This window comes from Aricia agestis, chromosome 3 (genome assembly GCF_905147365.1).
Source record: "Aricia agestis chromosome 3, ilAriAges1.1, whole genome shotgun sequence".
NCBI lineage: Eukaryota > Metazoa > Arthropoda > Insecta > Lepidoptera > Lycaenidae > Aricia > Aricia agestis.
Genome location: NC_056408.1, coordinates 17,693,650 through 17,721,368, shown reverse-complemented (window position 1 = coordinate 17,721,368; position 27,719 = coordinate 17,693,650). Strand labels below are relative to the sequence as shown.

The 27,719-nt window shown below is 36.9% G+C and overlaps 3 protein-coding genes and 1 non-coding gene across 4 annotated transcripts in view; 2 read left to right on the top strand and 2 right to left on the bottom strand.

The window, feature by feature from the left end:
* Positions 1-8,475, top strand: part of LOC121725786 (1-phosphatidylinositol 4,5-bisphosphate phosphodiesterase epsilon-1-like) — a 110,709-nt gene extending 102,234 nt beyond the window's left edge. The window contains exons 27-41 of the mRNA XM_042112904.1: positions 71-208; positions 1,249-1,427; positions 1,894-2,085; positions 2,427-2,646; positions 3,033-3,157; positions 3,838-4,045; positions 4,422-4,636; positions 5,019-5,163; positions 5,732-5,808; positions 6,122-6,218; positions 6,769-6,895; positions 7,665-7,761; positions 7,926-8,028; positions 8,136-8,255; positions 8,343-8,475. Coding sequence (XP_041968838.1) covers positions 71-208; positions 1,249-1,427; positions 1,894-2,085; positions 2,427-2,646; positions 3,033-3,157; positions 3,838-4,045; positions 4,422-4,636; positions 5,019-5,163; positions 5,732-5,808; positions 6,122-6,218; positions 6,769-6,895; positions 7,665-7,761; positions 7,926-8,028; positions 8,136-8,246 — 2,034 coding nt within the window. The 3' untranslated portion in view covers positions 8,247-8,255; positions 8,343-8,475. The remainder of the gene's footprint in view (positions 1-70; positions 209-1,248; positions 1,428-1,893; positions 2,086-2,426; positions 2,647-3,032; positions 3,158-3,837; positions 4,046-4,421; positions 4,637-5,018; positions 5,164-5,731; positions 5,809-6,121; positions 6,219-6,768; positions 6,896-7,664; positions 7,762-7,925; positions 8,029-8,135; positions 8,256-8,342) is intronic.
* On the top strand, positions 8,273-10,397 carry LOC121740541. The gene is made up of 2 exons (XM_042133280.1): positions 8,273-8,278; positions 8,343-10,397. The coding sequence occupies exons 1-2, from the start codon at positions 8,273-8,275 to the stop codon at positions 10,326-10,328; spliced, it is 1,992 nt and encodes a 663-aa protein (XP_041989214.1). The 3' UTR covers positions 10,329-10,397.
* Positions 10,398-18,162: 7,765 nt separating this feature from the next.
* LOC121725788 (protein phosphatase 1 regulatory subunit 3C) lies at positions 18,163-19,280 on the bottom strand. Its single transcript, XM_042112908.1, has 2 exons — positions 18,205-19,280; positions 18,163-18,173 (listed from the first exon to the last, which is right to left on the bottom strand). The coding sequence occupies exon 1, from the start codon at positions 19,214-19,216 to the stop codon at positions 18,368-18,370; it is 849 nt and encodes a 282-aa protein (XP_041968842.1). The 5' UTR covers positions 19,217-19,280; the 3' UTR covers positions 18,163-18,173; positions 18,205-18,367.
* Positions 19,281-27,321: 8,041 nt separating this feature from the next.
* On the bottom strand, positions 27,322-27,403 carry Trnal-aag. Its single transcript has one exon. It is a non-coding gene; the product is annotated as a tRNA-Leu (tRNA).
* Between the last annotated feature and the right edge of the window lie 316 nt (positions 27,404-27,719).

The following is a 27,719-nucleotide window of genomic DNA, read 5'->3' as shown; positions in this document are numbered from 1 at the left end:
TTCGCAATACCGAGTCAATAAAATTTAGAAAAGCAATGCTACATTAATAATTTTATACCTTTGTTTACAGGCGATAAAATTTCGTGGTCTAAACCCGATATCTCCAAGAAGTTCTATGAAGCAGACGAGCAACGTGACGAAGGAGAACTCCGGTGGTGCGCCGTGCAGCAGCTTCGAGTCTTCCGAGAGCAGCGACAGCACGGGAACTGTAAGTTTACTCTTAGTGTCTAAACACACAAGACGACAATACGCGACCGAAGTTCGGCATGATTACGCCTGGCGCCTGCAATGCGCTACGCACAGGGCCCGATCTAGCGGCAAAAATGAGGGGCGGCAAATTGAGAGCGGCGCGGTGTCGCGTCGGTGGCCTTCGTACGCGAGTGCAACTCGCACTTGGCCGGTTTTTGGGGCGGCAATTATTATTTTGCCCGGAGCGGCGAAATAGCTGGATCGGGCGCTGGCTACGCATACGCTATAACGCGACGTAATTTAGGCATGGTGTGGCATCAGACCATGCCTAAATTTAAAATTTAATTTTAATATAACTTCGGCCGCGTATTTTGGCCAAGTGTGCTTAGACACAAAATTATTCGTTGAGAGAGCCATATTTCGGCACGAATGGGCCGGCTCGACCGGATAAATACCACGGGCTCACAGAAAACCGACGTGAAACAGCGCTTGCGCTGTGTTTCGCCGAGTGATTGTGTTTACCGGAGTCCGGAGGCCCAATCCCCTACCCTATTCCTTTCCCTACCCTTCCCTATTCCCTTCCTTACCCTCCCCTATTCCGTCTTAAAAAGGCCGGCAACGCACCTGCAGCTCTTCTGATGTTGCGAATGTCCATGGGCGACGGAAGTTGCTTTCCATCAGGTGACCCGTTTGCTCGTTTGCCCCCTTATTTCATAAAAAAAAAGAGAGCTGAAAAGCGGAAATGTTCTTACTTACTGTTCAGAGCACCATAGGACGTATAATCAGCGAATAAGCAAGATGACTCAATGATACGTTTAGCAGCAACTAAATAACTAAACTTTCGTAAGGACAATATCACTAAAATTGTATCGGCTACGTAATGAAGCACGTAAGAATATCCACATTGACTCATCGTTTGCGGTAAGTATATTTTCCTTAGTCTATGGGTTTGCGCTTTAATGTACGGATTTCTACAAACTCTCTGTGCCTTAGACAACCCAAACCTCACTTTCAATTTTTACTATCGCATCATACTGCAACTGTCTGTCTGTATTCCAGCAACTAGCTCTCAGCCAGCACTCGACCAGGGCGAGGTGTCTCAACGCGCCGGCCGTCCACCACCCCTGCTACAGATGCTCCTCCGTCAACGAGGCCATCGCCAAGAAGATCTGCAGGAAACACCCACTGGCCCTCATCGCGCACACAGAGACTCAGCTCGTCAGAACTTATCCCGCCGGGTAGGTCCTGTTGAATACTTTAATAAAATCGGTAAAAGAGAGGGTAGTTGTGTAAAAACTAAAAAGATGAATAGCGACTTAATAATTATTGGTTTTAACGAAACACGGAATTGAAAAATAAGACGGTAATATTCTAAGCCGTATGCATCATGTAAACTTTCAGAGAATATTTTCAAAAATTTATTCTGTCAGTAAAAAATTTTTGAGTTCGAGTTTTTGAAATTGACGCAAAATTATGATTATCTATTCAAAATCACGACGTGGTCCACATAGTAATTTGGTTACTTTCAAACGCCAACAAACGTAATTTTGTATTTATAATGGATTTACAAAGATTTTAATTTTTAACCATTCTACTAACACTGCTCGACCGGTTCGTTTTGCTGTGGCACTACCAGATGCTTTCGGCTTTATGAACAATGATCCATGCCAAGCTCCAATAACAAAACAAACATCATTATTCCAGCCTAAGAATAGACTCATCCAACTTCGACCCAGTGACGTTCTGGTCGTGTGGCGTGCAGCTGGTGGCGCTGAACTACCAAACCGAGGACGCGGCGATGGCCGTCAACGCCGCCATGTTCGAGAGCAACGGCAACGCTGGCTACGTCAGGAAACCCAGGGTCATGTGGGACCCCAACCATATAGCTTACAGAAGGTAGTTGATAAATTATGATCGGCGGTAGAAGTAGAAATTCATCCATTGATATAATGGATAAATCTCTACTTCTACCGCCACCATCCATTGATCTAAATTCTAAATAAACAAAAATTTATTCATCAACCCATCGCAATATGTCTGCTTATATAGACTGCAACACGATAGGACGCGAAAGCTATAATATTTTAATTTTTAGTGCACGAAATAAAGGAACAAGTAGCGATAGCCGATAGGTTAATCCAATAGAGTATACTAAGCAGAAAAAGGATTCTCGCATTTTTGGAATCATATTATGTGCAATCTATCTAAATATTGATTATTTCTGAAAATATTTTTAGGTTAAACCCAATGGACAAGGAGTTTGATGGCATACATGCTGCCCATTTGACTTTGGCTGTGATATCGGGGCAGTATGTGGCAGAAAACGTGTACTCCTTCTATAACGCATACGTCGAAGTCGAAATTCTGGGAGTACCAGCCGACTGCAGGAAGATAAAGACAAGAGTCGCTAGGCGCAACGCTTTGAACCCTATTTGGAACGAAACTTTCACATTTAAGGTAAGGCATTCTGCTATCAAATAGACAGTCGCTATCTGAAAGTGCGAAGTAGTGATACGAATGAAGAGTTGGTACTATAAGAGAGAATGAGCAAGGCACTAATGTTGGAGACAGGAGTAAGAGTGGCATGACTTCCATCACCGTGATGTTATAATTTATATGCGTGCGAGTTTCAGCCGGTTCTTCTCGCCGGGTTAGTACACGAACCGGTGGTTTTTGATTCAAATTTATTCACAAATAAAACGTTATTGTTATATCCATCTCAAATTGTTTAGTCTTATGTCTGATTGACGTGGAACTCATTCCTCATTTACTTTTTACTTCGTTAACCTAAAAGTAAAGTAAGTAAGTAACTAAAATATATATTATGTTTTTCCCTATACCAGGTGAACTTCCCGGATCTGGCGTTCATAAGGTTTGAGATATACGACGCGGACACAAACTACATGCTGTCTCAGCGAGTGATACCCCTGCAGTGCCTCCGCCCAGGATACCGCCATGTCAGATTAAGGTAAACCTTTATGCCATACGAGCTTTTGCCCGCGGCTTCGCTCGCGTTAAGAAGTATTATTATATACAAACTTTCATCCCTTGGCGTTGAAATTTATCAAAATCCTTTCTTAGCGGATGCCTACGTCATAACATCTACCTGCATGCCAAATTTCAGCCCGATCCGTCCAGTGGTTTGGGCTGCGCATTGATAGATCACTATGTCAATCAGTCAGTCACCCTTGAGTTTTATATATATAGATTGTTTAAAGCAGCCTTTCCCGAAGTCTAAAGGGGGCGATGTGGGACCCAGAAAAAAATGGGGACGTTGTGTGATTGGAGTGGCTTGGGGGGTGATTTTATCCGGGTGCATTTTAAATTGAAACAATGGGGGCCGCTAAAATATAATTTGTTCTCAAAGTGGACAAAACGATTTGGGAACCACTGGCTTAAAGGAAAGAGCCAAATGATGACTTGATGGATACTTGCAAGGTAGCACTTACAACAAAAAATTGTGTCTATAGAAATGCCTTGATCTTCTCTTTGTTACTTGTCAACCGTCACCCTTACTTTTCTGATATAAGACAGATAATACGACAGAGCTTAAGCAACTTAAAGTATCGCCATTAGCTAAACCCGATCCTTATAACTGGATTTCTTCTATTAATTAAAACTGAAGCTCCATTTCATTCTTCATTTAAGGTCACCAACAAACCAGCCTCTCAACATGGCGTCCCTCCTCATCTTCTCCCGCTGCTCGGAGGAGCTGGCCAGCGAGAGCTGCCACATCGACGCGGAACCCGGCTCGCCGACCCAGCGCCGCAAGATCCACTTCCTCATGGTCCACGCTGTGGTCTTCCACGAGCCGTACTCCATACTGAAGGTCACTCATGACACGACCACTACAGAGGTGAGATGTAGTTTCTATTGCTATAATAAAAGTTACCAGATTTTAAAGGCTTTCAGGGAAAGCCTTTAAAACCAGATCATAATTTTATGTATGATCATAAAAAGCTGATAATCATTTTCCCAACTACAAAGATAATATATAAAAACTTAACATAGATTTTTAAATCAGGCTATCTATTATCTTGTGCAGTCTTAAAAATTGTGTTGCCACTTGTGCCAGCTTTAAAATCCTATTTGAAGATTTCTTCCGTGCCTTAAATTTTTGCTGAAATGGTAATGCCAGCTATTTTACACTGAACCTTAAAAACCTCTTTCATTGTAGGTATTTCATCAAGAATTCCTTTATCGTGTATCATCATGCAATCGTATAATTTCAGGCAATAGCCCAATGCTTGGCCAAAGCCGGCGTCTGTCGGTCCTCTCGAGGCAGCTACGTCATGGTGGAAGAAGTGCCCTCGCGGACGCCGACGCAGCGGGTTCTGGCGCCTCACGAGAGAGTGCTGAAGGCGGCCACGTCGAAACCCGGCGCTAGGTTGCTGCTGAAACGGGTTGGGGACGATCCGAGCAGCCGGGCTTGGCTCACTAGCATACGGTATGTCCCTCCTTCCCATCGACGCAGTGTATTTGCCAAATTATTATTGCTATTCAATAAGATAATTTGTGATTTAACCTTTAATATCGCGAAAAGTTGAGTTACTGGTATCAGATACCAGTGGTACCAAATCACAAAATTAATTATAGACAGAGGTATCATACACTTCACCTAATTTTGTGTTATTTTTAAATTAATCTTCTACGAAACCTTCAAGTCTCGTTTATCCGAAGTATACCAACTTGATCTTTCAGATCCCATTTATTTGAAATATACCCACAATCTTCTTTCAATTCTCAATTCTCATCAATCCGAAGTATTCCAGATTCTACTTACCTATAATATTCTCCCAATAGTCATCTCTACACTTTTTCTTGGACAGATCCGCCTCAACGGACCGGACGAAAGACCAATCGGTGCAGTCAGACGACGACTCCAGCGCTCACGAGGAACCGCGCAAGCCGCCAGACAGCTTTCTAGTCTGCGTCCACAACGTCTGCCATGAGATACCTTACGCTATACTCAAGGTAAGGCGATTTTGAAGCTTCAAAAATCTGCTTCGAAGGCTCACTTGTACCTATCAGAATTTTAACGCGTTCTGATAAGAAACATTGAGCCAATATAGATTAAGTTAATCCTTAATGTATGATGTCATTTCTCTCGTTTTGTGTATTTGTGAAAGAGAATGAAATTTCAACTCAGAACAACATAATCTAAAGTGCCTGATGGCTGATAGACGTACAAACAGTTAGTACGCGGGTTTTAAGTTCGCGAACTTAATCGGCTCGCGTCGGTGACACACGAGAATCGCTCACACTGGATAACCATGCCCCCAGGCTCGCGGCTCGCGGCTCGCGGCTCTTTGCTGACACACAGGCGATTAAGATTGTTGAGCCATAAGTCCGCGTACTTACTCGCACGTCTGTCACCCCTTTAAGCAGGCGGCCTAGAGGCTAGAACCAATAGATTGATATTTTCTCTCAACATCTTCTAAAATGATTACTTTATACAATTCCGTGGCTTCCTATATCTTACATGGCCGGCAAATTTATTTCAATTTTTTTTTCAATTTATTATCATTAATTTCCTTTTTAGGTACCACTCAATGCTACAGCTGCGTATGTTATCTACCAGGCCCTGACCAAAGCGAGGTGTCACGATGATCCCAAAAGGTAAGGTGTTCTGTTTTCCTTTTTAACCTATTTTTTCTGAACAAGAATATAAAGGTTGTTTCAAAAGTGGTATAGTATGCCGATAGGGGGTCTTTCTGAAAAATTTTTGGAAATTCGCGAAAAAATATAAGTACTGATTCTAATCTCTATAGAAACTTTGTTGGTCACGTGACTTTTTTGCTATGGAAAATCAACCTTTTTTTTGCGTATTTCCAAAAGTCGTAGAACAAAAGTTGTTCAGAATGACCCCCTGAGTAAAACTTATAACACCCTTTATAAAATAAAGTTACACTTATATGTCACGTTCTGTCAGGTTCTGTCTGGTGGAGGAGTTAGAGTGGGGCGGCCGGGCGGGAGGCGCGCCGCAGCAGCGAGCGCTCGCTGATGATGAAGTGGTCTATACCGCACAGGTAAATAAAACACCACTAGGTATTGCAGTGTTGGGCCGTTTGTTATAAAATAGCTTGATGTTGTAAAGCAATAAAATAACTTTTACCTATGTGGTTTCTTTACAACGAAAAGTTACGTTCTTACTGAGGCATAGGCAGAGTAGACAGAACTGAGGAGTACCTCGACTTCAAACAGATGGGGCATGGGCGAATATACGCGAGTTGTGCGTGACTCGTGAGTGTCACTTTCAACATGTTTCACATAGATGTCTTACTGTCCTTACCGATGGGCTGTGGTACCATCGAAAAAATTTATTCATAGGCAGTTAAAGGACCTACGTCATTTGGTCAGGCCGTGTCAATTTAATATTAGTAATTATCATCTGTAGCCTGTAGGCTGCGTTTGACATAACGCGACCAATCTACGTAGATCCGCCATCTTCCTATAAATCAACTTATCTGATAGTACTTTGCAAATCGTCAATTCCTGGTTAATTGTAATTTTACCATCCGTCATTTTTATACATTTAAATAATATTATTATCATACTTATTTGGAACAAATCATCCAGGCCAATTGGAAGACCCTGGGCAGGTTTGTGCTGCAAGAGAAGGGGAGCATCGCGCCCCTGCCGCGGCACCGCGCGTGCATAGCGCGCATACAGCGCGGACTCAGCATGACCAGAGGAGCTATTACTGGTAAGTATTATTTTAATTTGGGTTTTGGATTAGGCTTCTTACAGACGAACGGCACAAATTGTCGACGGCAGTCGTCGACGCGTGCCGTCGACAAGTGCCGTTTATCTGTAAGCGCTCTTAGATGCGAGAGAGATATGAGAGGTCCGCTACCTTAAAGAGATACTTGATGTTGAATTTTGAATAGGATTTTGTAGTGGCCCTGAGGGTGATTGTCGACCAAGCAGATTGACAGGTCGGTCAGGATAAAAACACTGAAGTCATATCTAGTTGTCCATATTTACTCGTAGTGTCGGAACAAAATACATTTGAAAGTGCTAATCAAAATGCACTGTGTCCTCCAGCAAAATTACCTTTAAAACTTCCCGATGGAAGAAAGCTATGGAAAATTAAAATTGTAAAACTTTATCAATATTAGCAGCCTGATCAACTTAGCCATCTCAACCTGATCAACTCATAAAGAAATACATTCGATTTTGACGTGTTTCATTGCGTAGAATGAAGAATGTATGTACCTACCATCGAAAAAATTGATTCATAGGCAGGTGTTGGACCTTTTGGTTGGATATATCTCAATTCAATGTTAGTCGTCATCTGTCGGCTGGGATTGACATAACTTGACTAAACTACGTAGGTCCGCCATCTGCCTATGAATCAACTTCTCTGACAGTAGATAATCAAAGATAAGTTTAATTGTAGGGAGCATTAAAATTTATTGTGAAGTTTTAGTGAAGTATTTTACTCGTCGTTAACATCTTAAAATGTATTGCAGCAAGCACTGGACTACCGCTAGGTGGTTACATCTCCAGCGAGGCTATGGAAGTGAAGACTCCCGTACAGACAGCTTACAGCGACCCCACGCATTGTAGGTAAGATATCGTATCTTCGCGTGAAGATTCCCCAAATTATCAACAAACAATTCATTGTGTTCCATATTCTAAACTGCTGCGTGCGTATAACAGTAACTTTTATATCGGCAAAAGAAAAGGTCCCTGCGCTTAAACAGAAATTAACTAAAACAATTTCTTTTCAGACGAGTCTCAAGTACGCCTCTGGGCAGAGGAATAGGGAGAGCAAAAGGACACTCTGACAAAGACATCAGATCCTACACACCCAAAAGATCAGCGGCCAGAGAGGTAATGAATGACAGTTAACTTTAAAAGTAACAAAAGATTTTTGAAACCATATGCTGGCGAAATGGACAGTCCTGTTTTCAAATTTCGAATATTGAATTGTTGTCCAGGTACACTCAGAAGGCGAAACCGGCGGCTCACTTACCGCAGAGGCCCTCGCAGCACAAGTAGCGCGCTTCAAGAGATTGTCGTTGAGAAAACTGAGGGCATGGCGATCCTGAGTGTGGCAGGTGTGAACATTTTCTTCATGATAGTTTTTTAATTATCATATTTTATTTTATTGAAATAGTAAACTGATTTTCCAACATAATTTTCAGGTGTTTCGCAGGCTCGGTACAAGCTTAGCGAACCATCGAGCCTCCCTCTCCTCCGAACTCGGCTCCCTCTGGGACTTTTTCCGAATCGACAGAGACAGAAGACGATCAGCACCCGCCACCTACGAACCCATCGACACAAAATCCCCATCGAGGCTCGCAAAAGATCTACTCCAAGTCGTCCAAGAAACTGTATTTACGAAAAAACTAGAAGAAAAGAGGTGCCCCCTCGTCAAAGAGGAATCGGATCTGAGCTCCGAGGATGACGATGGAACCGAAAGGAGAATAGCGAACCTTATCGACTTTTTTTTTACAATTGTAAAAAGTCAGAAGGAGGAAAGAAAAAACAGCATAGGAAGCTGTTTCAGAAGTGAACCTAGCCCCGAAGACAAATACATGCCCGTGAAAATGAACACAATGAATACCGATTTGGAACACAAAATGGAGACCTTGATTGAATTTCTAGCGACGACGGGCTGCGTCGAGAAAGAGGACAAAGATGAAAATAAAATTACGCTCATGGAATTTCTTTTCGGTACAGACGCAGATAAAAAATGGGACAAACCTATTATTGAAATTCATACAAAAGGTATGAGCCTTTCCGAATCTAATGTTAATGTAAGGAACTTGTCCTACATTGACGAAACTCCCGACGATGATGGTAACGAAACATTGGTGGAAATGCTCCTCAAATACATGGATGGGTACGAAAGTAAAGAAAAGCTCACGCCTAAATCTTTGTCCGTTACGCCATCACTTTCAGAAAAGTCTAAATCTGATATGACAATCAGTAAATTGGAGACATATAGTGATTTTAGTAAAACAAAATCAGACTCGACGCTGACTCATACCCAAGATACGGTAATAGAAAGAGAGGAGAGCAAATCGAGCCGAAGAATATCTGAAACTATGGTAGACTTGAGTCATGTTAAATCGGATTTAGAAGAAATTTTTGAAGAGGCTGTAGCGCGTGTGTGTGAATTGAAAATGATATTTAATGATACAATGACCGACCAAGAGGATATAGAGAATTTCAATATGTACACGAAACCTCCACAGTTGTCGTTCGCCCAGTACTTACCTTATAGTATTGAATTATCCGATATCATAGAAGAAGATGAAACCTCTTCTAGGTGTTTCGAAAAAGTCATCACTCAAGAAGATAGAGTGACGCAAGCTAGACACTGTGCAGAAGAGCTACTAAAATACATTGAAGAAAGAATACAATCATATCAAGACGACGACGATGACAGTTCTGGACCATCAACTGAAGAATATAGTAGAGAATTTGATTTAAGTCCAAGCCAAAAATCCATAAGCCTTGTAGATTTAAGAAACATACCCGATTTACCGCCCAGTGCCATGATGAAACCAAAGGTCTTAAAAGTCGACAAATCCACATCGACAACAGAAATATCAGATTCCATATCAGAACTTTCAAAACGGATCGATTCATCGTGTATGACTGAAGACACCACACTTAGTTCTAATTCGGAAAGAAGCGAGCGGGCCTTAGGTAAATTAGAATCCTTGCATCGGTTTTTCTCTAGATCTCGATTAGAAATAATCGACGAGAGCTTAGAAGAGAATGGAGGCAAAGTAAAAAGTCCAAAAGACAAAAATGAAGAAACCAAAATTGAAAGCGAATTGAAGCCTGGACAAGCCAGCTTAGATGATGTTGAAGATTTAATAGAAGATAATGATAAAACTGAAAAAGACCTTGAACGAGCTGAAAAAAGTATTGAAGAGACATTTATAGATGGAGATACAAGTAAAAATAAAGAAAAAGAAAATCAAGGAGAAAAGACAGATGCAGCTAAATTTGCATCAAATAGAGATGAAGACATGAAGAATACAGAAAATCATTTGAAATCCATAGACACAAACATGACGAATAAAGATGTTGAAGACATCGATATAGACTTACAGAAGATAGATGACGGTACTGAAGTGAGAAACAAAGACACAGAAAGCACAAACAAAGATTAAGAGAGAAATTATATAAATGTTATAAATACGTATGTTGAAAGAGTTTAAATATATAAATCAGAATATGTATAGCCAAAGATTATTATAATAATTATTTTATATTTATAAAAATACATATTTCACATTTTAAAAGTTGTACAAAATAAATTAACTTCGGATATTTTTGAAACAGTTTTTTTCTTTTACAAGCCCTTCGTCTTTGGCCGCCCTTTTGGCCAACGGAGTTGCGTGCGTCATCTAGTTTTTAAAAATTTGTTGATAATATGATTTACTGTCCCATCCCTATTAATAAATCTTTGTAGTGCTTGAACAGGTCTGGTAAACCTGGTATCTCTTTTTTTTTAAAAGGCATCAAGTTTCTGTCCTATTCCCGGGCGAAGGTAGTTTCAAATATGTCCACTAATGGACTTTATACACGCGAAATTTCATTGTTAATCCTGGGTTAATATTTCTATGAACGGCTTTCACCGGGCTATTAAAACCTCGTTTAATTTTGCTAGGTAAGTACAAGAAATCAGTCTCGCAGTTAACGTAGCAAAGTTAGAGACAGATTGAAGATTTGTATTTAGTATATTTAAAGTGATAATGCGCATAGAAATTTTCGTTATTGTCCACCGGTCGTATTTTCGGTCACCGCCCACTACCCTAGTAAACGAATGATTCTGCTTGGAAAAGTCGAAACTTTGGTACCTTGTTTAGACTAGTTAGAAGATAAACATACAAAAAGTCCTGACCCCTCCGAGGTGAGCCCGATGGAGGGGAGGGCAAAGAAGGTCCCGTTTTTTGGTTTTTTGCTTACTCATCATAAACGGTGCTTCGTACGAAATTCTCTTGTACTACATAATAAAAGCTAATTAAATTCTCTACAACTTTGTCCTTAACACTTTGTACATATCTCCAATCATTACCTCGCTATGAGCTTCTAAAATTGGCCGATTTTCAAAAGTGTGTTTTTTAGGGTTTCGTACCCAAAGACCCTATACTGAGACTTTAATGAGACTTTCATAAACGATGGCACACCTTGGGAGTAGGATGGCTTCTTGCAAGGCTAGTTCTTTATTATTATAGGACTTACAATTATGTATGTGGATATTGTATATAATATTTAGTTACAAAATTGTAAACTTTATTTTAAAAGATAATTTTTTTTCTCACTTTTTTTGGTAAAAAAGTGGGCCCTGTGCGAGCTTCTTACGCCGGTTCTTCTGGCTGGGTTAGTTCCCGAACCGGTGGTAGGCATCATGTAGGACATTCTGAAATAGTCTTAGTATGTTTATCTCCTAACTACTCTTGACAAAGTACCAAAGTTAAAATTTCTGCTTTCGACTTTTCCAAGCACACCCCCATTTTGGGCATTCGTTTACTAGGCTACATCAGGTTGTACAACGGTCGTATTTCCCGACCGTCGGAAGACAATTATAATAACATTTAATGTATACAGAGTGCCATTAAACCTTCCGGCCGTAAGTATAATATTATATTGATCCTTGTTAAAAATAAAAATACACGTATTTATTTTTATAATCACTCAGTATTCAGTACTAAAATGTTGAGAAAAAGCTTCCGAAAGTTATCCTACAAAACACCACAAAATATTATATGTACACTATCATGATGCGCCCAGCGCCATGCGCCGCTCCGATGTTCAGTAGACTATCCTTCGCCTTGGCCATGGCCGTTTAAAACGTCGGCATGCAATGAGATTATGACTGTCCGGCATGCAGGCATGGGTCATCACTCAGCACCACAGATCTGATATTAGTTACTACGTAAGTCAGCACCCTGCAGGCTGCAGCTCATTGCATGTCGAGCTACATAAAAATTAATAAAATTGCTCCTGAATCGATGAACAAAGAAAAAAAAAATTTTTCTGTATAATGACTCTATACATAGAGCAGGGGTCACCCGATGGCGGACCGCGGACCGCATCCGGAGTCCGGACCGCCCCGGACCGCCGCGCCGACCCATCGTGTGCGGACCAAGCATGTTCGAAGACGAACTTCTTTAAAAATTAATTTCAGTCTCGACTCTCGACATACTGATAAACATGTAGCAACAAATATTGTCACTTTTCTCTTTGATACAAATAAATACGTGCTACAAATAAGGCTTTAGAATTTAGATGAACATGGCGAAAAAAAAAAAAGATACATACAGCCGAACGTATAACGTCCTCCTTTTTTGAAGTCGGTAAAAAAGGAGCTAACGCTGCCATCATACAAAAACGTAATTTTTGACAGTTCTACTTTACCAGCAGCGCCCCCGCGGCCCGCCCACGTTCATTTAATTACGGAAATTTGTCGCGCTCTACATTTGTTTAATAATTATTATTTTTTTTAATGTGTGGACCGCGAAGGTCATTTTATTTCTTAAAACGACCCCTGCTATTATAGAGCATAGAGGTAAGATTAACGACCAGCAACTATGAAGTTTCGGAGGTGTCTAGACTCCAGTTCTGAAAGGCTACCTAACCTCTGATAAACTATAAAAGCTCAATTAATTTATCTTATTTTCTTCGGGCAGTGTCGGTTTTAACCTGAGCGCTAGAGTCTTGACCGTTGCTTGATGTTTCCTACAAACACCACTTATAGATTAATTCATTAGACTTTGAGGTCGATAGAGGTAGGTTTTTTATTTCTGTTAAATAAGAAACATAAGATTTTAGGTGTAATTTATCATCCTATCATTCTTTGGTACTGACAGAGACCTATTTATTACTCTATGGTACTGAGAATTGAGAAAAACAAAATATGCGTACTGATTAAAAATATTTTTTACTTATGTATATTTTGTAAAATAATTGGCAGGGCTCTTTCGAGTTCCGACTCAAAAAGTTGCCGACCTGACTAGCCTATTCATAGAAACTGAGCAAAACGTTACATTGATTAATTATTTTAAGATGACAAAACCAAAGACCGAATTTCCTCAACCGCCGAATAATACGGTAATGACTAGTGGCACCTAGTGGCCAAAAAAGGGGGACTATGACGATATCATAATCAGGGACAAGTATCATTGCTTAAAAAATGATGTTAGGTCTCTACTTAGTAGTACTACTTCACGGACGTAAAAAAAATACGGACGGATCGCCATTAAGAAATGAGTGAAGCACCCTTAATAAGCCCAGGCGATCATATGTACACATCTTGCACAAACACTCGCACTGTAATAAGCCGATCGTACCGCCATTACGCAATTAGACTGCATCGCGGTGACACGTCTTTGTCATTCATAAATAAAAATAAATATGCCATCTTGTGTTGTAAAATGGTGCAAGAACAATACTACCTTACACAAAAAACATCAAGGAATAATATTTCATAGGTAAGATAACATATTTTTAAAGTATTTTGATAAAATAATGTAAATATTAATTCAACTTCAACAGGTCAGTAATGTCCATAACAAAGTGGGGAAATTTTCCCCAAACCGGGGAAAATTTTAAATTATTTTTAAATAATCAAATAATTAATTTTATTGTCTTTTATTAGTGTCATGTAAGTATTTAGCATACTATTGACCAGTAATTAGGCAGGAATACAATAATAGGGGTGTAGACAGTAAACGAAATCTAATACAAATTATTGTTTTTTTGAGAGTTTGTATTAAAGAATTACCGAAAATGGACATATTTTACTTAATAACTTTATAATATTTTTTATATTTAATAAGTGATTTTTTTTAATTGAAATAAGAGTGTATTTATTTTTTATACATATTTTTAGGTGTAACAAAATACTTATGTACTATCAGAGAAGTTGATTCCTATGCAAATCGTGGACATAAGTAGTTTGGTTGCGTTAGGTCAAACCCAGCCGACAGATCACAATTAACATTGAATTGACATAAGTATTCGACCAAATAACGTTGGTCTGTCAATTGCATAGGAATCAACTTCCTTGATGGTACATCTGTAAAATAAATATATTTCCTAAAAATAGTCTACACCCCTATTAATTTCTTAATTTACAAAAGTGGATATAATTGTTGTTTGACGACCTCTGTGGCTCAGTGGGTGGGCTGTCGGTAGCTCAAGCCGGGGGTCGCGGGTTCGAATCCTGCCGACGGAACAAAAAGTTTCAAAGTTCCTGGGTCACGGGTGTGTATTAAATATGTGTATCATATAATAAAAATCTTAAATATATGTATAGTATAACAGTATTAAATATATTTCCGTTGTCTGGTACCCGTAACACAAGTCCTTCAGGTACTTAGCACGGGGTCAGACTGACGTGGTGCGAAGCGTCCATAGATAAAATTGTTGTCTTAGATTTCCTTCAGTAGTAGGGGAGGGAAGGTGCTATTGGTGTAGTCACCCGAACGTCACTGAGACCTAGTAGGAATGAAAATATTGAATGGACCTCTAGACCAGGAATAAATTTAACACCATGTTAGGTGATTTGATTTGACGTTAGCGCATGGTAGAACTCTCGATAGCTCTAACAGGCCGTTAACTGATTTAACAAGCCATTATTTATTTAACATTACTTGATTGTTTGATAAAACGGGTTACGGGACTTAAGTATCTTATATCTTTTCGTATATAGGTTTCGGGGGCGATAAATCTGTTTAGCTAGGAATTATTTTTAGAAAATGTCATTTTATTCGTGTTTTATCGAATACCGAGCAAAGCTCGGTCAAATAGCTAGTAATAATTTTATTACTGTAAATGTTTGTACATAATCATTATGTTATGTAAATAATATACTTCTCTGTACGTAACATGTGTTTTTTTTCTATCTATAGTGTCATAAAAATAATATTTTCATTATGACATCTTTAACAACCGCTTACATTTCTGAAGCGAAAAAAACATAAAAATATGTTTAAGTATAAAAAATACATTTAACTTGTCTGAGTTTACAAAATTTAAAAAGTAGGGAAATTTATGATTTATATGGCAACCCTCATATCACGCACACGTCCTACACGGGCGGCCATAACTAGGCTTCACTCGTGATTAGAGAAGGTTACGTCCGTACTTTTTTTAAGTCCGTGTACTACTTAAGTAAATATCAATAATTTGAGGTATAAAACAGGTTGGGAAATAAAAAAATAATATCTACTATTTAAATAAATTTATTTATCAGTACAAAAAACGAGACAGCGACCAGTCATCATTATTTATACATTAATTACAATTCATCGCAATCATTAACATTGTATAAAATTAAAAATATAATTCTTAAATTTATATTGTATGTAATCAGTTCTTTAGTAAAAAAAAAAACTATTTTACAACCCCATTTCGTACCTTTATATTTCATAGAAACCTCTAAAAATAAATTAACGATAACAAATAAATAAATTCATACATTCATCAATAATGTTTAAGTACTAATTATTATTAGTACTTAAACATTACTCACAGGTAAAATTATTTTATAATGTCACTCTAGAACTTAATTCTCATCACTGGTTTCGGAGTACTTATCAATTTTGATGTCACAAAATTGTAGTACTTAAACTATTGCAGCTAATTAAACAGCATTTACTCAAAATTCATACAAAAATAATATATTAATAAGACAAGAATAATGAAATAAATAAAAAATCATTCTTAAAATAATGACTGAAAATAAATTCGACACTTGGGCAGTCTTACAATTTTTCTTAAAACTATAATTTATGGCCACTGAGATTTTTTTTTATAATGATTGTAAAAAGTACTCTATTTTCGATCTTTACCCAATCTGACGATAATTGGAATCTATATAAAAGTATATTGTCAGCTTTAACAATTATTTTGACCTCAAGAAAGCCTTGAAATACGATTGTAGACATAATATACAATTACCTAAACAAGTTCAGCTATATAGGTATTAATAGGTACGTGTGTCGTGTACATAGCATCTAAAGCATCACATATTGAATCCTTTGAAGTTGACTCACGAGTACGATTGTTAGCGAAAACAACATTAATTTTTAAATTAAAATCGACAGATTAACGATATTGAGGCAACCATAATTCACGGAATATGAAGAAAAATGCTAAAAACATTGTTACAACTTACACCGTAATCCGTATTAGTGTCGAGTATAATATCTAATAGCAGCTTTACAGTTGTTTTATCTTCTATAGTAACATACGATTTCAAAATATGTGTATATTTTTAAGACTATATTTACAAAGTACTGTCTAGATTTAAAATAATAATTGTTACTTTACTACAATTTAGTATATCTATAATATTATCAATGTCCAATCACTTAATTACAATAATAATAATAATAACGATAGCTACAATACAATAATATTATAAGATTTTTATGTTCGGAAGCCACTTTATATTAACAAAATAACAATTTGATTACTATAAAATACTAACTTGAATGTTTTATGATGTCTTAACGTTAAAAGTAAAAAAAAAATCAAAAAAAAATATTTTGCAGGTAATTTTCAACTGGATATTTTCACACTGAGTGTGTTTGTTTAGCTGATATTAAAATGTTTCAAACTGTCACCGTACATAAGTCATTTTACATTAACCTATCAACTTTAAGCTGTCTTATCGTTTTCTATATTTATAACAATTATATTTTAAAAACAAGTAAATCCCAGCGGTCCCAAACAAATATGTTTGTTGTTAACGTTGTTATTCACCACGTTATTAAAGTTGAACCTGTGACCTCTGATAGGGCAATTGATTTTTGGACACGTTCGTTTTGATTACCCAACACGACGATATCATGAGTGCCGAATGCCGCTAGGCGTGCTAGAAGTACCTATTAATTGCTTGCATTATGCCTACCTTACCTCTGTTCTTATGTCGGCAATAGCCAATGTAAGTAAATATAAAATATAATTTCACACTATTTTAATTTTGGTATTTCCCTAAATTGTTCACTTATCAAACGCGATGATTCATTAATCATTATACAGTTCATTATGATTTCAATAACTCGTAAACTTCAGTTTTTTTTAAGTTTCAAATTCAAGTGTACTGAAATTTATATGATGGTACTTCATACAATTTCACATTGACTGTATGTGAACACCGGTGGCGGCCAATATTTAGAAAGTCGGACTTTGGAATCAATGAAATCAAACGTTCCATAAGCACTTACACCGTCACCTCAGTAACAAGAACAAATTAAGTAATGGCAGTTGTATTATGATTTATGAGTGTCTGGAGTCTGGTCGAAATTGTATTTGAATAGTTTCCTTTGTTACATGACTTTAATTATTGTCTTGGCAATTTACGATACTCAGCACCCATGCCTACACTCGATCAAAATAATATTAGGTATAAACTCACATTTTTTTTTTTGGTACAGGAACTCGTATAGGTACTCATTTTACACCGCATACAACATGAACCGCGCATCAGTAATTTATGACAAACCTTATTTATATAACATCGGAAGTAACCTTGTCTCAACCTTCATTTCAATACACGCTAACCTTTATGGAATGTTAAATCATACCGAGCTTTCTTTAGGCAACATTGATGAATTCTTATTAAATGTTCTGTAACATCCAGTTTCATTTTATTTTTTCACATTTCTCTTTTTGCTTAGAAAATAGTCTGCAAATTCGAAGATTTATATATAGCATTAACTTCTACCAAAGTTAAAGTTATATGTTCTAAAATCCAATATAGCATCATAAATATTAAACAGCGTACTAAATTCACTATCAGACATCATATTATCGATTTTATATTACTTATCTATTCGTTATTTACAAATATTCTTAACATAAATTTTATTCCTAAGCTTATCATCAATTCAATCAGACATGTAAATATAAATTGTGCTTGAATTGGTCGTCGCTAGAGTAAATTTCTAAGCTACTAAAAATTCCAACAAAAACGGATCTTATCTGCATGCATCAAAATATTTCTATTTAACATATTTTATACAGCAACTAGACAAAACCTTGAGCTTTTCAAGCTCGGAAAAATCACAAATATTCATTTGCAGATGTACAAGTATTGGCATTTCATTAAAATAGTACTATATCATTAAATAGATGTGTGCCAACGTACCTCACATCTTGTTCAGAAATGGAACACCTAAGATTTTTCTATGAGTGTTCACCAATATGGCGTAGACCCACTGTCGGTAGGAGCCGTCCACGAGTTCCCATAGTTGATTCTTGCGCAGGAAATAGCCGAAGAACCCCTCGCCGAAGACTTAGATATCGTGTAGTTATTTCCATTATTGTTGTCCCAGTATTCGACTCCTTTGCACCGGAAGCAAACACAAAAATCTAACCTCTTCGAGTGTATCGGCAGTTGAAGACGGAATCCAAAAGTGTCATAAGTGGGAACACCTTTCGCAGAAGGCGGTCCAGACTCCACGAACGCGCAGTACGTATCTTCGTTAGTTCTCCAGCCGTCTGCAGTAGAACGAATGAACACCTCCTTATTGAAATCGAGATTTTTTACTTTAACAGTTCCATCCACGGCACATTCGTTTTGTTTTACTATCACATTTTCTAATGAAACACATTTTTCTGTTATTCTACTTCTAAATCCAATATAATCTGAAGCGGGTTGAGGAAACGTCGCCTCCCAAAGGTCCACCACCTTAGGGGGTGGCTTTCTCTCCAGCGGTGGACTTGGTACTATTTTCAACGCCCAGTACGGCGGAACGTGCGATGGTTCCGTCATAAATCTGATCTGCTCCAATGCAAAGCCTCTATCATCGGCGAAAACCACATTTTTCTTCTTCTTATCACTCGATATTCGAATACACGATCTCGTCGCCGCCGAGAGCGTCAAGTGCACAGGTTTGAGCAGCGATAGCGTCGGCGCTGAATATCCTCTGGACGTTAATTTTGTTGGCCGTCTGACTTGTGGCGTGTAGTCGCTTAGGAAACCGGCTGGTGGGCTGCGGCCAAAGAACATTTCGGAGGCCAGCATGTCGATTGCAGCACACATTCTGTAATCACACAACACACGTCTATATCACACGACGATAAACGCCGAACTAAACGGAATCACTCGTGTCGCTCGGTTTTATACATGCGCAAGCGCCGGCCACGCGCTTGTTTCAAAATAAAATAGATGTGACACCAAATAATGAAGTAATACGGACATACTCCCGCACACTTACGGGTAATTAGGCCATGGTTCACGGGCATCCATTCATTATCAGTAATTTAGGCAGGGACAATAAATCATAAATTATTATTATAAAGTCATAATAATATAAGCACTAGTCATAAACAATTTTCGATATTGTACAGTTCAAATGGTTTTCATCCCATCACATTTTATATTACAAATTTACATTTAATTCAATCCTTCAATCCTTATAATGTTAACTTACATTAAGGTTTCATTAGTCCTTACATTAAACTTTTATCCTAGAAATAAGTTTGACCTTTAATTTTATTTCTACGTAGAAACAATCTTTCACATCAGATAAGAGCCACGACGCCGAGACTATTGTAAAATCAGCCTACAGCCATGTAGGATAAGAATACGCACATAATACAAACATAATCTAATAACGTTAAGACAAATGAGATTAAACATTTGATAATATCATATTTATATTATTTACATTTAATTCAATCATTAACGTAAGTTAAGATTATAACAATGTTATAATGTTAACTTACATTAAGGTTTAATTAGTCTTAAGCTTCTATCCTAGAAATAAGTTTGACCTTTGATTTTATTTCTACATATTATACACATAACACAATCTTTCACATCAGCTAAGAGCCACGACGCGACGCCAAGATGATTGTAAAATGAGCTTACAGCCACGTAGGATAAGAATATCTATTAACGTTTAGACAAATGAGATTAAACATTTGATAATATAAGCAAAATGTTCCTAGTAAATATTTGTACCAGACAGAAGAAAAAGCTATCGGGACAGTCCGCATTTCTCGGGGCGCGTGGTCGCCGCGCGTGCACGCAGACGCCACTGGCGGGCGCGCCGCGCGCACGTGATACGTATTTGTGTACGCGCGTGAATGGATTCCGCTATCAATGTTGATGGCTATTTATAAATAAAGGCATATTTTTTGGAAAACGCGTCGCCCAAAAATTACGAATTTGTATAAAATATAATATGGCACTATTTAATTCTGCGTTTTTATAATTTATCTACGCCTAGCAAATCTAAAGAAAATTAACTAGACAGTAGCTAATAAGTCATCAAATTAAGAATATCATAATACCGTATCTATTTCCATACGTTTTATAGTTTATAATTTATTGGCCCTACTACCTAAAATATTATAGTAAAAGGCAAAAGCTCTTTATCTGTTGGCACTTGGCTTGACTCTTCCAATGAATCCAATGATACACATCTGGGCATACCGCGAGGATTTGGAACGGGGGCGTACAAAAAGTGTCAGGTAGAATCGTAGATTGAGGGTGTTTTCAAGAGAGATCGAGTTTCTATATTGTACTGTGGTAGTTGGTACTAGCTTTTGCCCGCGACCTCGGCCTCGTGGACTTAAGTTATTAGTTGTTCCCATACATCGATTGAACAGTTTACGCACAAATCATAAAAGTATATTGTGTGGGAACCGTACATTTTTCCGGGACAAAATAATATAATATATCTTTCCCGGGCCTCAAAGTATCTCTACTTATACCAAATTTCTAGATTGAATGGTTTAGGAGAAAATCATAAACGTTTATTGTGCGGGAACCGTACATTTTTTGGGACAAAAAGTATCGCTTGTCCTTTCCCGAGACTCAAAGTATCTCCATACCATTTTCCTTAGTCTATGTCCATACTCCATAGTCCATAGTACATACCAAAAATCATCAAAATCGATTGAATAATTTACTAACTACTTAAACTAATCTGAAAGTTGTATACAGGGTGTAACAAAAATAAGTGATAATACTTTAGGGTGTGTATTATCACTTATTTTTGTTACAGCCTGTATATATAATATAAAATTTCGTCTTTCAGCGCTGCTACTTTCACAGTGAACTCTCTACAAGGAACACATACACACCCTAAAGTATTATTACTTATTTTTGTTACACACTGTATACAGAGTGTAACAAAAACAAGTGATAATACTTTAGGGTACACACCCTACAGTATTAAGTACAAGGAACACGTACACATGTGTTCCTTATGGAGATTTCACTGTGAAAGTAGCAGCGCTGAAAGACCAAAAAATTTTTTCACTTTTGTATGAGGAAACTCGTGACGCTCGGGCCCTTGCCCATACAAAAGTGAAAAAAAATGTTCGTCTTTCAGAGCTACACTTTCACAGTGAACTCTCTACAAGGAACATGTACACACCCTAAAGTATTATCACTAGTTTTTGTTACACACTGTACTATATGTATTACTAAAAAGTAGTCCTACTAATCCTATTTCCCATCCTACTTCCTACTATCCTACTAATCCTACTTTTAATATTATAAAGGCGAAAGTTTGTTTGGATGTATGGAATATGGATGTATGGATGTTTGTTACTCTTTCACGCAAAAACTGCTGAACGGATTTTAATGAAACTTCACAATAATATAGCTTAAACATCAGAATAACACATAGGTTACAATTTTAACCGACTTTCAAAATGGGGGAGGTGTTATGTTCGTTTTTTTATGCTCAACGATTACTCTGCCGTTTGTTACCGATTTTTAAGATTTTTCTTTTGGTATGTAAGGTATCATCTCAATTTGGTATTATATTCACAAAAGTGGTGATCTGATGAAGGATCCATAAGTAATCGAGGGAACTCCTCAAAATTTATAGGGAAACATGTGGTGACTTCGGTTTCGTGAAAAGTATTCTAAGCATATGCTACCAACAAGTAAGATTTTGCACCGAGATATACCTGGTATACCGTGGTTCGGAAGGTGCTGAGAGAACTCCTGATTCTTTATAGCTACAAGTTTGGGAGTTTCAGCGTTAGTTTAAGAACGGAAAGCATATGCTACTATGCAAATTACATTCATCATCATCATCATCACTACCATATTATACTATGCATCATCCTATGATTATGAGCCGGTTATTATGACCCTTTATTTGTACTTTTCATAGTCTTTTAGATCGAGACTCGAGTTTGTCAAGCGATAATTAAAAAAATCTATACTTACTTAATACTTATTATAAGCCTGAAGAGTATGTTTGCTTGAACGGTACTACATGGTAGCCAGGTCCGATATTTTAAAAACTTATTTCAGTGTTAGATAGCTCATTTATCGAGTAAGGCTATATTTTATCACGCTAAGGCCCAATTTCATCAACGACTGTTAAAGTTAATGCTCGAATTAGTATCACGTTACCTCTTTCGGTTTTCATATGGATGAAAGATTACATTTTAATGAAGACATTACATTTTAACAAGCTGTTAACACTAACAGACGTTGGAGAAATTGGACCTAAGCCTAATACGACCGAAGAAACTCAGGGAAATGTGGGAAAAACGGGGGAAATATTAGAAAAGGTTTAAGTATCTCACGAACTACTGGAGCAATTTTTATGGCAATATTTGGCACAGATATAGAGTAGATCACGTGAAGGGAGTATAGCTATTTTTTATGGGAAAATGTATGGTTTCCGTAAAATTCCTAATTATTGCGGGCGAAGCCGCGCGGCACATCTAGTATTTAATATTTCTAATATTTATCTATAACCGCAGTTTTGGTGACATAATCCTAAAACCCTTGAATACCTACGTCATTACACATTGTATATTATTGCATATCAACCTAGGCAATGATATTCTCTTTGAGTTTTTCATATAATATCATTGAACCGAGGTTTATTTACCGCAGGTCTATTGTTGCAGTGGGTTTTTTGGGGATTCACAGTTTATAGAACCAGTGTTGCGTACATTCTGAATTCTGATAATAAGTATCACCATGGAATGGCAACTATAAAAAATTCGTACATACTTACAGCTTATCAATTAATAATTAAGCAGTGAAATAACATCCCGGACTCCGGCAATAGACGTGAGATAGTTTTTGTTGCAATTGCAAAAAAAATATGTTACAATTACCAGCTCTCGTGTGACAAACGAATTTCAGGGGAGGGTCTGTTACCTAATAAATTATACACGGGGTGAGGGGTCTAACAAAACAAACTAATAATATAACTGTACTAATAATATTATACATTGTTATTATGTGGGAAATGTATTCGTGTAAGTATGAAAAAAAACAGACATTTTTTATCCGTCCATCTACCTCAAAAAGTTTATCACACCATTTTCTTGGCCTCAAGCCAAAAAAGAATTTCACACGTTCACCGAAATACTCAAATCCTATTGCATCATAGACACTTGGTTAATGGGTGTCTTAATTTAATTCTTCAAGGTCTAGTATTAAGGAAAACTTTAGACCTACCAACTACCGAATTAAACTAATTTATTTATGTATGAATTATCTATTTATATCTATACAGCAGGCCATAAGTTTACCTATATTATAAAGCGGAAGAGTTTGTTTGATTGAACGCGCTAATCCTAGGAACTACTGGTCTGATTTGAAAAAATCCTACAGTGTTAGATAGCCCATTTATCGAGGCTATATATTTCACGCTAATACTAATAGGAGCGAAGAAATAGAGGAAAGTGTGGAAAAACGGGGGGAAATTATTTGAAAGGGCATATTTGAACGCGCTAATCTCAAGAACTACTGGTCCGATATGAACAATTCTTTTAGTGTTAGATACGAGGAGATTCTTTTAAGTGTAATTAATATTAGAGTTAATATTTCGTTACAGTAATGTGGCAAGTTTTGTATATTTTTTTAGCGATCACTCTGGCGATACTGGGACAAAAGTTCCCGATTGTGCTCATCATTAACAATAGTATGACAATAATAATAATATTTTATCACAATTATTGGGAAAACCTATTCAGATTTCAGGTTTTGTATTATATCGTATAATATTCATTATACGATATAATACAAAACCAGCCAAATGCCAATAGCTGTGCAGTCTGGCCTCTAGGACGATATCGACCCTAGAAACGATTTGAGAATAACCTTGACTTTGATGATAATGTTTCGTTGACCTCTCATATCGCACTCAATATACATAATAATATAAACACGTGAGGGTAGGGTCAAAACTCAAAACAAAACGTACCATAATAGATTTATTGAATTTAAGACAGTAATTAACTGTTATGTATAAGTAACTAGAAGTTCCGCGGGGCTTTGCCCGCGTAAATTAGATATTTCACAGACAAATTAGTCCACAAAATAGTTTCTGTGGTGCCAAATAACAGGGTTTGACCTACATGATGCCTAATTAATTTTTTTTTTCTTATACTAACATAATATCCGTGAAAGTTACACAAAAAAAATAAGTCGACATGAGAAAAAGTGCGAACAAAACAAAAAAGCGCGCACCAGACCGAAAGCGCGAATCGCAGCGGTCTTTTAAAATTTAGTCGTATTACGACTATTACCTTTAGGTACCGTAGAGTTTACATAAATATGTAGTTGGCGGCGATTCGTATTGTTTGCTTGTTTTGTTTCATTTTATTTTGTAGTTAATCTACTTACTTAGTTAATTTAATATTTATTTGAACACTGCTGGTTGTTTTTTTTTCTATAGTTACTTAAAAAAATACCGGGGGGTTGGGGTTGACTGCTGCCCCACCCTGAGCCCAAGGCTGGCTACGCCCATGGTTCCTGAGAATAGCGCGTTCAAAGTTCAAACAAACAAACTCTTCCGCTTTATAAATTATAATATAAGAATAGCTGTAGGTATAGATAATAATAGATAATTCTGCATTCATAAATTAGTTTAATTCAGTAGTTGGTAGGTCTAAACTCTAAAGAATTATAATAGGACACCCATTAAGAGTCCGTATACGAAATTTTACCGATTTCGCTGATTTAACAGACCTGATTTAACAGTTAAAAAATACAGTATTTCTATAAGTTTTAATGAACAACATGTAAGATCATTTCAATTATAATCTAATGTTGGAGCTAGATTTTTGTTTTTTTTTTAAGTATTTTTAAATAATCCAACTCAAACCCGCGACAGTTTTGTGATTTTTGCTGTAAAAGGTTTAGAATATCACCTGTTTATGTACTGTTGAGAAAGTCGTCTATACAATGTTGGAATTACTTTTTACCACTTTAATATGAAATAGTTGAGCTGTTGAGTAAAAAAATATGTAACTCGGCAAAATTTTAAAGAAAATGGGCAAAGAATTGCTGTTAATTTCGGCAACTTGGAGCTGTAATTCATAAAAAGAAAACGACAGAAATAATCTATACTTTGATAAAATTCTATCCAATTCGAGAAAAAAGAAAAAAAAAACAAATTGTGCCAAAAAACACGATTCAAAACAACCTAAATCTCATATTATATCAAGGCTGTCTTGCGGCGAGTAATAGTTGCCGAAATTAACAGCAATTCTTTGCCCATTTTCTCTAAAATTTTGCCGAGTTAAGTACATATTTTTTTACTCAATTATTTCATATTAAAGTGGTAAAAAGTAATTCCAACATTGTATAGACGACTTTCTCAACAGTACATTGTATTTTTTTCATACCGTTAAGACGTCAATACAATCCATAAACAGGACAGGTGATATTTTAAACCTTTTACAGCAAAAATCACAAAAGTGTCGCGGGTTTGAGTTGGATTATTTAAAAATACTTAAAAAAAAGAATAAAAATCTAGCTCCAACATTAGATTATAATTGAAATGATCTTACATGTTGTGCATTAAAACTTATAGAAATACATAAGTACAGTATTTTAACTGTTAAATCACGTCTGTTAAATCAGCGAAATCGGCAAAATTTCGTATACGGACTCTTAACCAAGTGTCTATGATGCAATAGGATTTGAGTATTTCGGTGAACGGGTGAAATTCTTTTTTGGCTTGAGGCCAAGAAAATGGTGTGGTAAACTTTTTGAGGTCGATGGACGGATAAAAAATATTTTATTAAAAAAAAATCATACACGATAAAAAACAATCCCTCCACAATCTGTATATCTATACTTATAAAATTACATGTCCTGACTCCTGATTGACTGACTGACTGACTGATTCATCATCGCTGAGCAAAAACTGTAAAAGTTACAGCCACGAAATTTGGTGAGTAGGGTTGTTTTATTAAGTAGACACCCACTAAGGAAGGCATTTTGAAAATTTTACCCCGAAGGGGGTGAAATAAGGGTTGAAAGTTTTAATGAAAGTGCGTCATTTCCTGAGTTAGAAACATGAAACCTTATGTTTGGGTTACTGATTAAAAATGATTGGATACGTGTTTAAACGTTTCTGAAAATTCTACCCCCAAGGAGGTGAAATAGGGGTTGAAAGTTTAAATGAAAGTCCGTCATTTCTTAAGTTAGAAACATGAAAGTTTATTTTTGGACTGCTGATTAAAAATGAATGGATAGGTATTTAAGCATTTTTAGAAATTCTACCCCCAAGGGGGTGAAATTGGAGTTGAAAGTTTGAATGAAAGTCCGTCATTTCTTGAGTTAGAAACATGAAACTTTATTTTTGTGCTACTGATTAAAAATGAATGGATACGTATTTAAGTGTTTCTGGTAATTCTACCCCCAAGGGGGTGAAAACGGGGTAGAAAGTTTGAATGAAAGTCCGTCATTTCTTGAGTTAGAAACATGAAAGTTTATTGACGTTTGCGTTTGACGTTTGCTTAAATAGGGTCCGTTTTTACCCTTTGCATAAGGAACCACAAAAACAAAAAGGAGAAAACTATCCATCTTTGTTATTATACTATGTTAACGCGGATGAAGTCGCGGGCAACAGCTAGTTATATTATAAAACTCAAAGGTGACTGACTGATTGACATAGTAATCTATCAACGCACAGCCCAAACCACTGGATCGGGCTGAAATTTGGCATGCAGGTAGATGTTATAACGTAGGCATCCGCTAAGAAAGGATTTTGATAAATTCCAACCCCAAGGGGTTCAAATAGGGGATGAAAGTTTGTATATAATAATACTTATTAACGCGAGCGAAGCCGCGGGCAAAAGCTCGTGTATATATAAATAGTACAGTTTAATTGAAAAATGCCAAGGCCCAAGAGAAAAAAAAGTTGGCAGCGGTGGGATTCGAACCCACGCCTCCGAAGAGACTGGTGCCTTAAACCAGCGCCTTAGACCGCTCGGCCACGCTACCATCGGTAAGGGTTTCGAAATTATAAAATACTTTTCAACACGTTTAATTTGATTAATAATTAATATTACTTACCATAGAATATTATTTCTCTATGATATTACGTAAAAAATGTGTAACGAAATGTTAATATTGTGTTCGTAATTATTATTACATATTTACATTTCCTTTGTAATTGTTGATGCAAAATTATTTTAATTCAGATAGGTACAATTAATTAAGTATACTAAGTACTTACTTACCTACTTAAAAGACTGCGCCTCCTGATATTCAGGTAAAATCACCAATCGTAGACATACAAGTTGTTTACAATAATTAT

Coding starts and splice junctions, on each gene's coding strand:
- LOC121725788 (XM_042112908.1), bottom strand. CDS start 19,216: ATGTGTGCTGCAATCGACATGCTGGCCTCCGAAATGTTCTTTGGCCGC.